This window comes from Crocodylus siamensis, chromosome 15 (assembly GCF_052110815.1).
Source record: "Crocodylus siamensis isolate JL-2025a chromosome 15, ASM5211081v1, whole genome shotgun sequence".
NCBI classification, from domain to species: Eukaryota; Metazoa; Chordata; order Crocodylia; family Crocodylidae; genus Crocodylus; species Crocodylus siamensis.
In genome coordinates, this window is record NC_143409.1 from 5,512,259 (window position 1) to 5,524,602 (window position 12,344).

At 51.3% G+C, this 12,344-nt stretch overlaps 1 protein-coding gene across 1 annotated transcript in view; it reads right to left on the reverse strand.

Annotated features, from left to right (window-relative positions):
* The window catches only part of SLC24A1 (solute carrier family 24 member 1), a 30,617-nt gene that overhangs the window by 6,096 nt on the left and 12,177 nt on the right, over positions 1-12,344 (reverse strand). The window contains exons 7-10 of the mRNA XM_090028803.1: positions 5,848-5,931; positions 4,782-4,942; positions 3,737-3,952; positions 191-280 (exon numbers count right to left, since the gene is read on the reverse strand). Coding sequence (XP_089884929.1) covers positions 191-280; positions 3,737-3,952; positions 4,782-4,942; positions 5,848-5,931 — 551 coding nt within the window. The remainder of the gene's footprint in view (positions 1-190; positions 281-3,736; positions 3,953-4,781; positions 4,943-5,847; positions 5,932-12,344) is intronic.

A 12,344-nucleotide genomic window follows, 5' to 3' on the forward strand; every position in this document is an offset into this window, starting at 1 on the left:
TGAAGAGATAATGTTAGGATTAAGCTACATCTCAGCTTGACTGAACTTCTGCGATATGGAGAAAGCAAGTGAGGGGAGCTGCTGTTCCCTGAGGACCAGGTCCTTCTGCCCCAGGAGTGCAGCATTCCCCATCTTTCCATCTGCTTGGTTTTGAATTGGCCCCGGCTTATGCAGAAAGAAACGCCCTTACCTGGTGAGCCCACCACACCATGAGGTAGGAGAATATGGCGATCCAGAGGATGGAGCCGAGAAACGTGAAGACAAAGAATTTCCTGGAGTTCTGTTGAGGATAGGTTTGGAAAGAAAACAGTCTGGAGTGAGCGGGCAGCTAGGTGGAGCCATAGGAGCAGCTCAGGTACAGCAACTTGCACCCCTTCCTCTCCAATGCCTCCCCCCACTGCCACCAGTCTATCTGCTCAATTCAATGACCAGACCTCACCGGTCCTTCAAGTAGCTCTACTGAAATGAGATCTACCCTTCCAGCCTTGCATTCACACTGCTCCAGCTCCCTGCTGCCATGCTGGTAATCCACGCTGTGGACACGGGGATTCGACCTTCCAACCATGGAACAGGTCACTGAAGGCAGTGGTGGCATGAATGTCTGTGCCTTGCCAGGGACCCTAGTGCATACTGTACAGCAACTACGCATGGTAGGAGGGACTTCTTAGTGGGTCTCAATAGGGATGATTTTGGCAACAAGGGGCATGTACAGATGAGCAAATTAGACCAGATGGGAGTGGGGTCCAACCAGCCATGGTGACCACCTACCTTATGGTAAATGGAGTTTAAGCCACAGTTACAGACCCCGGGGGCATTCAGAGGTAAACTGCCCAACTTGGTTCCTATCTGCCCCTGGACAGGAGTGGGCACATGATGCTGTTACCATAGAGTACCCAAGACATGACAGTCTCCCACAGGCACCCCCCCCCTTGGCATACGCAGGTACTTTTAACTCAGTATGATCTATCCAGGTGTTCAGTCTCCGAGTCCCTTATCCACAGGAAAAGGACAGAGAAGACCAAGCTACCCTCAGCCTGGATTACCCAGGTTACTCTGCCCTGCTGGGAGCACAGCTCTACTGCGTTCGCCGCCCTGCTCCCATGACTCTCTGGCACATCCATGTTCTCACACCCACGTTCCCCTCCATGCCTTTAACTGGTTGGGGGCACAGTTCATCTGACAGGTAATGGGGCCCCTTCGCAGCATTTCCACTCTGCCTGGTCTTACCCTGCATTCATCACTTCCCCAGAGCCTTCCAGCAGCTCATTAAGCAAGTGGATTGTGTCAGCACCTGTCCTCTCATCCTCCCCCCAGGGGAAGCAAGCCATGGGGCACCACACCTTGTTCTGCTGGGTGCTTGTCTTTTGCTCCAGGGAGGGTGCCTTCTGAAGGCACATGTTACCATGTCCTGCCATGAGGGAAGCGCCTCAGCTGGGGTGGAAGGCGGAGAGGTTGTGTTTGTTCTAGGCTCATGCCACAGTCTAGGACTCCCTTGCAAGGGAGTTGTTCAAGTTGGGAATAGCCTGTCCCCATCCTCTGTGTATAACAGCACTTCAGGGATTTGAAGACTATCAAATCCCCTCTTAGTCTTCTGTTTTCAGTGGCCTACTGTATCACAGGGGTCATCTCAATGACCAGTGAACTGCAGCTGGGTTGAAGACATCCATGTATATATGGCAGGCTGTCAACATTGGCATGAGCCTTCTCCTGATGGTGCTGGGGTTGCATGTTCATCACCAGCCACTGTGGGAATGGGATAGGATGCAATTTTCTGGCTCACGTCTGAAGGTAATGAGCTTCATGCATAATGAATGGCATCAGGCACATGTGTCACATTTTCCAGCTGGGCAGCAGATGGTGAGTCCAGGAGCGGATATAGAGGGGTTGTTGTGGTGCAGTCACGCCCCCAGTTCAGACCATGTCACGGGAGAAGCAGCCAGGGATTTTTAGGTCCCCAAATCCTTCTCTGCCCCTCCGTGCTTGGCAGCATGATCCCCTGCAACTTTTTCCACCTTCCCTTGCTGACTGTCCCTGGCTGATCTAGGGGCAGGGGGAGCTTTAGAACCACTCCCGCTCCAGTGCAGCTGGACTCGGCAGTGGGGGCAGGTAGGCTCCTCTTTCCTGCCCAGTCCCCCCAGGGTTCCCCACCAGCCCGTGAGTAGCTCAGGGAGCTACGCAGCCACCGTTACACCACCACTACTGTCCCTGGCTCCCTGCACAGCCTGGCTGGAGTAGTTCAGGAGCAGCTCTGGAGCTCCCCACACCTTTGGACAGCTGGGGATGATGGCACTAGCAGGCAGGGGTGGGGTGAATGGGAGGGGAGAGGGGGGAAGATGGGGAGGAGGTGCTGCTGAGGGGAGGGGAGAGGGTGCCAAGAGCCAGGGAAGGAGGTGGTTCTTACCCAGTTGGGTGACTTAAAAAAAAAAAGTCCCCAGGTGCTGCTCCCACAGCTGAGTCACTGCTTTGAGAGCACAGGAGAGCAGGTGGGTGGACACCCTCTCCCACAACATTCAGCCAGCTGGGCCAGGATGGCACTGATGGACTTATTCTCCACCACCTGCGATGCTGAGCTCTGGATGCTGAGGACAGACATCTTCTGTAGGCAAACTTTTGTGAGTAGGTGGGATGTTGCTGCGGTAGGAATTGAATAATGTGGTGTCCAACAGGGAGCCCAGTAGAAAGAGACTGATTTGTCCTGTCCACCTGCTTGTGCTATTTCCTTGCGTGTCATTAAGCAGCAGTTTGGGAACCTCTAGTGCTCACCTGGGTGAGAGGACAAGGACTGTGTGTGTGCCAGTCACTGGAGCAGAGGCTGCCACCCCGGTCATCTCAATGACAAGCGAACTGCAGCTGGCTTGAAAAGATCCATAGATGTGGTGGGATGAATCTCCTGGTCAGAAAAAGCCAATTCCTGCAGGTCTTCCAGATGTAGGCTGAGAGCCATAACCACAGAGAAGCCATATAAAAGGGCAGGAGCAGCAGCCCCTTTCCCCTGGCCCTTTTTTTTTTTAAAGAACACAAGAACCCCCTGCTCCATTTCTGAGGGGAGGCTCATACTCCGGAATAGAAGTAGATGCCTCACGTAGCAATGAATAAGGCCCCTAAGCCTCAGAGAAGGGAGGCAGCCCCAGGGCTCTGGGTCCCACTGTGGGGGCCGGGGGCCGGGAAGCTGCATGTTGCAATGCTCAGTGATCACTTTTTGAATCTGGGTCTTAGCCCCTTCAGAGCTATGGAGGGTTTCCACTATGGAGGTGGCTCTGGGAAGAGCCAAGGAGGGACGGTCTGAGACGGACAGGCCGCCTGTCCATCAGCAGTCAGTGAGTGCCTGGATACAACATGCCTAGAGATGGGCTTGAGCATCCAAACACCTGTGTCGTGTACAGGGATGCATGGTGACAGTGTTCCCATGGTGACATCTCTCCTAGCACCAAGCATTTGCTCCCTAATGTTTCTAGCAGAGCTGGTTTTCTTAGTTCTTAAAAAAGAAATCTAGTCCAGTGCTGGCCTGGTCTCCTGCTTTTCTGACCCAAGTCTCCTGCTGGTTTTGTCAGGAGGAGGGCCAGAGAATAGGGGAAAGCCATGCAACCACCACAGCTGGGTCGCAAGCCCCACTCCCACTGATATCATTGGTAATCAGGTGGGGAGGACCCTAGATACCAAGCTAAGCACCAGGGGCTCCCACTGCTAACAAGTTTACCATTTGATTACTCATCCCAGAGACCAGATCAAATCTTACCGGGTTCCTAACATCAGGCACGGTAGTCCAGAGGGGGAACACAATGGGCAGGAGGAAGAGGTACACTGCTTGTTTTCTCCTGGTTTCTGGCCATTCAAGGGAGAGCGGCTCATCGTTTTCGTCATCATCGTCATCGTCATCATCCTCATCCCCGCTGTCATCATCACTGTCCTCCTCTGAGCTGCTCTCTTCTGAGCCCTCACCCTCCGAAGAGGGCTGCAAACGAAGGAAATGCAGCCGTTTTAACACTGAGCACAGGCTGTGTCAGCTGCTCAGGATGTGGGTGAGTGCACACACCAAGCCACACACATGGAGCCTGACATCTCTACATGTGCCTGCAGGTGTTTAGGTTTGGGTTACCCAATTTGTAAACTCTTGGCAGGGCAGCAAGTCCTATGGCCCCCCATTCTGTGGCTCATGGGGACAGATTCCAGCTCAGGGCAGATGCCTGGGAAGGTTACTCGGGGCCGTTGAGTATCTTAAGGAGTTGTATTGACTGGGGCCTCTGGTCACATGGTGGTACCACAATACACACCTCAGCTGGCTTTAAAAAAAAATCTCACCTGCACAGCTGTTGGCATTAAATCAAGCTGTCTTTTTGAAGGGACAATATCCCTTTCCTGGGTTAGAAGGTGTTATTAAAACAGAAAACTGAGCAGAGAGGAAGCCCGAGTCTCTGCCCTGGCCAGTTTCCACGGGTTGGGACAGTACACTTATATCCAATAGTAGCTTCCTCCTTACTCTGAAATCCAGAGGGGAGCCAGAAGGGGACATGCCAGACCACATGGCCACTCCAACCTGGACCCCATACCACTAAGCCTGGATGGGCGCAGAGGTGGCACTCTGGAACCAGGTCCTTAGTCGGGAGGGCCAAACTAGTCACATCCACTAGCTCTTTAAGCTGCCCTGCCCTGTACCTCCACAGTAAATGCAGCTTCTTCCTAAGGGCTAATTGCAAGCAGCAGGCTGTGCCCTATTCCAGAGTGTGGGGAGGGGTTCTGTCCGGACAGGGAACAAACAGATGCATGGTTCCAGCTCACGGTACCTGCTCGTCCTGAGGGGCGTCTCCATCTGCCTTTGCATCTGGATCTGCCTTTGCATCTGGATCCGCATTGGCATCAGTGTTCTGTTCATCCTGCTCTTTGCTGGGCTCATCATCGCTGGCAGGGGTCACTTTCACGGCACTGGGTACCTGGGCTTCCTCACCTTGAAAAGAGGAGGAGGAGGATGGCTGCAGGGCTGCTGCCCTTGGGAGGAACCTTCCCCTCTGCCCATGGGGAGTCTAGGCATGGAAGTGGTTTGCCTTCCCTCATGCCTGAGCTGTGATGGCTCCAGCGTGCTCTCTCTGGCTGCTCAGGGCTCCCATCTGTTATTTTTTTCTCAGCTGCTTATCATAGAGGACAAGCTGGGAACAGGCTCTCCCTCCCTGTTATGGAGCCTTGCCAGCAGAACAAGGGCAGGACCCTGTCTGCTACCCTTAGGCAAAAGGCAGCTGCAGCGAGTCTGTGGAGGGGAACACTGCAGTGTGAGTTTTTTCCAGCTTCTCCATCCTCACTGACACCATGGCCCCATGTTGCAGACTGGGTATCTACATCTAGCTCAAGCAGCCCACTGATTGCTAGTGAAAGCAGAAAAAACAGTGACTTTGGGGCAAAACCCCTTAGGACATTTTCCAGTTTGTCACCCATCATCACATCCCTGCAGAGGACTCTGCCAGGCCGCAGCTGTGAACTTGCCCCCTTCCAAGGCCAGTCTTTTGTTTGCTTCAAAGATGCAGCCCATCTGCAACCACCATGATCAACAGGCTGGCACACTGGCACCAGCCGCTGAACTCCATGGTACACTCTCCCTTCCTAATTGAAATATGCACCATCTCATCACAGCAATTTCCATTTCAAGGCTTATATGACTAACCCACTTCTGGGCCTATGTGAGTTTGAACTGGATTGCCACGTGGTGATGCAGGCTGGTAGCCAGACTGATTGATTGCTGCTGTGCTTTCATTGACAGCTGTGTGCAGTCAGTGCTAATGAAGAGGGACTTTGGGCATGGGCAGCCTTGGATGAGTGGGCCTGGCAGGGTGAGTGAATACAGCTTTTCCTTTAACTCACCTGACTTTGTGACTAGCTTGAGCTGAGAGTCAATCTTGGCCTTGGCCATGTTTCTCAAGATGTCAACCTTGTCTTTAAACTTGGCTGTGAATGAGAGAAGAAAAAGGACTGTCATCAGCTGTAAGCCCCCTCTTTGTGTCTGCAGTCAGCTCCAATACCCAGGTTGTTTTCTTGGCTGGTGTCTTTTAAGTCTTGAGTGTTGCTAACTCATCAGGCTTGTTATATTCGACATCGCTGCAGTAAATATCCCTGAGCTCTCACAGATGATTTCCCATGAAATCTAAAATAATCAGCTTTAAAAGGGACTCTCAATATAATGGTGAAAGAAAGGAAAAAAAGCCTCCTTTTCAGCACAGCAACTACTTAATGCCCCAGAGGAATGAGCAGGGAAGGCAGGCATTTGGAGGCGAGACAATTTTGTTACCTGGGGACCACTGATTTTGCTGAGCTTTGATTACATGAGAAACTAGGAGCAGCCCCTCCTTCCCGTCATGGGTTGAAGAGGCTTGGCTGCTCTGCCTGCATTCTGGCAAATGGCTAGAGCAGGGGAAGAGATGCCTTTTTGATTCTGTTTATCACGGGAATGACAGTCTTCTCCAAGCCCTTGAGAGCAGGGCTTTCCTGCAGAGGTAGCTCAGGTGACTGATACCCAGACCCGAGGATCCAGGTTTAATCTAGCCCAGGTGAGATCACCACATTGCAAACCTCTCCCTGAGTCACCATGCTGCTCTTGCAACCCCGTGTGTGACAAACGAGGGCACCGTCTGCCATCAGCTGAGCTGCTCTAGGAGTCTTTCCCAGTCTGTTGTGAAGGAACTTGTCTGTTCTTCTGGATATTGTGGAGGACTATTGGCACACTAGTGGCTTGGCCTGTCTCCTCACTGCAAAAATGAGCCAGTTACACCCCTCCTTCAGCTTTTGGGAAGATCAGCAGCTGGGTTAGGCTGAAAACACCACAAACTCCAACCAGAGGGTCTGTGTGTGTGACGGACTGGGCTGGGACGACACCTGAGTGCCATGAGGCCATGCTCTGAGGGGGCCCATTCACAGGAGTTTCGTATGCTTTCAGCAAACAGCACTTTGCAGATGTGGGAGGCCAAATTAATCCTCTTTGTGCTGTGGCCGGGGCTGGAAATGAATTTCCTCTAAGGCAGCATTTCAGCTGGTTGTGTAACAACCACGTGCGATTCTTGTGTGCCCCCAGGCAGGGCTCTGCAACTGGGTTTTGCTCTGTGGCACTGAGTTCACACCAGCAACCAATCCGGGGCTTGGAGCCTGCACCCTGAGGCCCCAAGAAGTCACCAGGGCTCTGCACAGACCCCTGTTTTCATGCAGGAAGGAGGAGCGCAACCAGGCTGAGCCGTATTGTCCCCCAATGCTAGCAAGAGGGTCATTCATCTTGGGCACCGGAAGAAGGCAGCAGGATACTGCCATGGTGCCAGGAGGGGGCAATCGAACCATGCCCCTGTTGTTCTGGAGTGCCCATCCTCGCAATTTTCCCCCCCAGTACCAATGGAGAAAGGGTCAGTCAGAGCCCAGGCCCCAATCCTGCCCGGTGCACTGTGTTGCCTTTGAAACCTGTGTAGCGGGAGGTTGAAAAGCTCCAGGACAGAGCTCTCTCTCCTTACTGATGCTACATCCAGTGGCAGCTCAAGGTGAAAGTCAGTGGAGAACCAGGTCTTCTGCTGCAAGCTGCCCCTCGGCCCGCAGGACCCCTGGGCATGCCTGCTGCTCTCTCTCCCCCAGCAAAGACACAGCAGTTGGGGCTGGGCCAGCTGCATCAGCAGGGTCAGGCCAGGCATGCCCCAGCACTGATCAGGATTACATAAATACTGGCTCTTGGCTCCCTGCCCTGGCCTGAGCCCTACGAGCTGAGCAAACCGCACTGGGAGCGGAGGTTGCGGGTATCTTTCCATCAAGATAAACAGCTTAGGTTCAGGTCGCTGTCCAGTTTCCCTGAGATCTGCCTGCATGTGGGCTAAGAGTGGGGCGCTAATTCCCATGACACCTTCCAAGCAGCGGGGCTCGGACTGACCGACCCCGAAGGTCGGGCAGGCAGGACAGGTATTTGTAAAGTTAAGTCCTTGTCCATGCCAGGGGTCACTCCCTTTGGCCCCTCCATAGAAGATGAATTCTCTCCTCCCAAAGCTAAGCCTCCCACAGAGAATAACAACAAAAGTTCTTCTTTGAGCTCTGGAGGGAAGAGAGCAGGAACTTGTATTAGAAGCTGTAGTTGAACAAGAAGCTGACTAACACTTATGTCACAGGATCATAGGAAAGTCTGGCTGGAGGAACCTCACAAGGTCATCTAGTCCAGCCCCCTGCTCAAGGCAGGATCATCCCTGATTAAGCCATCCCTGCCAAGTGTCTCTCCAACCTGCTCTTCCAGGGATGGAGCTGCTGCAACTTCCCCAGGCAGCCTGTTCCAGTGCTTGACCACCTTCATAGTCAGAAATTTCCTCCTAATCACCAACCCAAATTTCCCCTGCTGCAGCTTGAGGCCATTGCTCCTTAGTCCTTTCCCCTACAGCTGAAGAAAAAAGCCCACTTCCATCTTCTCTGTAATTGCTCTTCAGGTATTTGAAGCCTGTTATCAAGTCCCCCTTCACTCTTCTCTTCCCCAGACTGAAAAACCCTGGTTTTCAGCCTTTCCATGTAAGTTTTCTTTCCCAGGCCTCTAATCATCTCTATTACTCTCTGCCAGATTCTGTCCAGTCTGTCCACATCCTTTTTGAGTTGTGAAGCCCAGAACTGGACACAGGACTCCAGGTGGGGCCTCACCAGTGCTAAACAAAGTGGAAAAATCACTTCCTTTAATGTGTAAGGGACAACCCAGGATGCTGTCGACTTTTTGTTGTGCAAAAAGAGCACTCTGGTGACTCATATTCAGCTAATGGTCCACTGTAACCCACAGGTCCTTCTCTGCAATGCTGTAGTCTAGCCAGTCATTCCCCAGTCTGACTTTGTGCATGCAATTATTGCATCCCAAGTGAAGGACTCTGTATTTGTCCTTGTTGAATCTCTTCTCATTGATTGTGAAGCATTTCTCCAGTCTATCTCAGTCATCCTGAATCCTAGCTCTGCCCTCCAGAATGTCTAAAACTTCACTTAACTTCATGTCATCTGCATGGGCGACTTGTGCCGCCTTAGTTGGGGGGGGCACATGCCCCCACAGTGACCAGTCAGCAATTGGGGGGGGGTGTCCCCTGCAGCCAATCTCACTGACTGGGGAGTCCCCCTGCAGCCCATTGCAAGGCAGCCAATCACTGCGGCTGCTTCCAGAAGTGGTTGTGACCGCTTCTGGGAGTGCTGCAGTGCTCTACTCCCTGGCTGGTACTTATGGGGGGGGCACCTGCACTCCCACCTGCCCCCACTGCCCATTGCCTAAGTGGCGAGCATGGCAATTCAGGGGGTGCACCAGCGGTCTCAGGGGGTATACGTACACCCCTGCTCTCCCCCTACGCATCGCCACTGGCCATCTGCAAATTTGTTAAGTATACATTCAATCCCATTGCCCATATCTTTAGTGAAGATAGTAAACAATGACAGACTCCTGGGAAACCCCACTTGATATCTCCTCTCAACCAGACACTGAACCACTGAGGGCTACTAGTTGAGTAAGATGGCCCAACCAGTTATGTATCCACCTTACAGTAATCTGCTTTTCCCTTGCTTGTTAATGACAATGTTGTGGGAGATGGTGTGAAAACCTTGCTGAAGTCCACACTCTCTCCACTACTCTCTCCCCATCCACAGAGCCTATCACCCTATCATAGAAGGAAATCAGGTTGGGCAGGCATGACTTGCTCTTGGTGAAGCCATGCTGCCTGTTCCTGATCACCTTGTTCTCTAGGTGTTTCACAGTATTCCTTGAATATCTGCAATATCTTTCCAGGTATTGGGACCAGACTGACTGGTCTGTAATTTCCTGGATCCTCCTTCTTCCCTTTCTTAAACATGGGTACTATATTTGCCTTTTTCCAATCATTTGGGACCTCACCCAACCTCCACAAGTTTTCAAAGAGAATAGCTAATGGCTCTGAAATGACCTCACCCAATTGCTTCAGTACCCTAGGGTTTATCCCATCTGGTCCTGCTGGCTTGAAAGCATCTAGCTTCTCTGAGTAATCCCTAACCTTGTCTGCCATTACTTTAAGCTGTTTGACTCCTTGTCTATCTCTGTTGCCAATTGCACTCATCACTTGGTAGCTACTCCTGTTCATGAAGACTGAAATGAAAAGGCATTAAATACTCCAGCCTTCTCTACATTATCTGTAACTAGATTGCCTTCCACAATCTGTAAGGGACCCATGGTTTCTTCAGTCTTCCCCTTGCTCTTGACATATTGGTATATCCCTTTTGACTGCCGTTGGTGTTGGTATAACAATGCCAGTCCATTTGCTTCAGAAGCCCCCTCAGCGCCCCCCAGTTTAAGTATGAGCTATTTCTTTTTTGACATGGGCTTCACAGGCAGTGCTGGAAAGGTAACAGCGGATACTGAACTCCGATCAAAACACTTCCCTAAGCACAGCAGTGAGGTGAGAAGGGGCAGCCCTGGGGATGTAATTTCCCATTTAACCTATCTACATTTTTTTGATCATGCCTTTTGCCACAGGGTTAAATGCTGATGATACAGGAATGGATAAGAGGAAACTGGGAACAGCACATTGCTGCCCACAGAAACTCCAACTCTGAATGTGCTGGCTGCTGTATCCTATAGAGGAGAATGACACGCTGGCAAGCTGCAGTGGAGCATCATTAAGATAAAGGCTGGACTGGCAGTGATGGTGCTGAGCTAGGACCTGGTCTCTGCCAGAGGCTTCTTGGGTGAGTCACCGAACCTCTCTGGGTCTGTCCACACTCTACGCAATACATTTCCCAAGGTTAACACCCGGGCCTTCAAACTCTGCTCCTGCTCCCTATAGGCTGGCTCTGAAACTAAACATGGCGTGGTTGTGTCTGCCTAGTGCTGCCAGTGGGCTAATTGGTTTGGGGGTGGGTTGGTTGGACTGTTGCAGCAATGCTAATTGGCCTGCCCAAGGCATCATGTAGACACAGCTATCCAGCTTCTAGTTGAGGAGACAGCCTGCCTGGAGCAGTCCTTCCAGGCACAGTAGGGTCAGCATCACAGCAGCGTGTCCCATCAAAACCAATTATGCTTCCCTTCTCCCAGACCCTCCCTCTTCAGGCTACAAATGTTTAATGGTAGGGACTTTCTCCAGCTACATGTCTGTACATCACCTGACACTCTGAGGCCCTCACTTCAAGTGTGACCATCCTCTACATGCTGCTACTATTATTACTAGTCTTTATTTATTCCAACAGCTTTCCAAAGACAGCTCCCTTTTTGACATACTTTAATGTGCCAGAGGTGGCCACTTGTGTGCGTCTGGGTAGGCACAGAGGGCAAGCAGATATTAGCAGCACCTTTTCCGCAGAGCATTTGTACAATAATATCTTGTTTCACAATGCGTGTCTTCACACAATATGTCGCTGCTGCCATCTCCTGGGTTCAGTAGATATGCTGGAGTGCGTGTGATCACATTGCCATCTGGTGGCTATAGCTCACACAGGGTACACCCTTCTACCGCTCCACATGCCTGGTTGCTCTTCCACTGCAAAGACGGCTGATATTCTTTGCTAAACCCCTGCCAAAAAAAGAGCCTCTTGCCCCACTGTACTTACCAATGTTGCCTCTACCTGCCCAGTTTGTGTTAGGAGTTTGGGTTGGACAGTCCTTTTCATAACCTTAATGATATACACAAAAGGTGTTTATCTGCTTAGCTTCAATCTCTTTTTGAATGGTATAACAGATAATCCTTTTAGAACAAGTAGGGCAGTGGGATTGCATGCTGGGAGCTAGAAAGAAAAGCTGTCAATTAAAAAAAAATGTGCGAGCTTTGTGGTTTCTTGGAAACTCAACCTTGGATCTATGTGTAGGTGCATGGCTGGTAGAAAGTGGCAAGTTCAAGGTTCCTAGGCATGGGCACTGCATTGTATTCTGGAGTCTGGCTCCTCTACACCCAATCCATTTTGGGAGAGGTAGGCTCAGAAACACCACTATGTCACTTTTGCTATTCCTTGATTTCAGGGTTGTGAGGCACTGAGTGAGCACAGTCTGGAGCAGCATCTAGACCCCAAGAAACTGGCATGTTGTCTGTTAAGTGCTGTGGACACTATGAGTGATAAAGGTCATGCAGTACTAAAAAGAGAATAGCAATGCAGGGCAAGGGCTCAGAAGTGCTCAGCGTTGGCCAAACTCTGCTCCTATTGACACGAGTGGTAAAATTCCTGCCAAGTTCAGTGGCAACAAAATTAAGTGAAACACTGGACTCCTTTTCAAATCCCACCCAGCACACAGAAGAGTGAGAACAGCTTGCTCAGCTCTAGCTCCTGACTTTGATTCACCCAAGGTTTTAATTTCATTATCCTGACAGGGACCTGTGTCTGAATTTCAACAACTGCTGGAAGGATATTTTCTGGAAAGTTTTAGATTG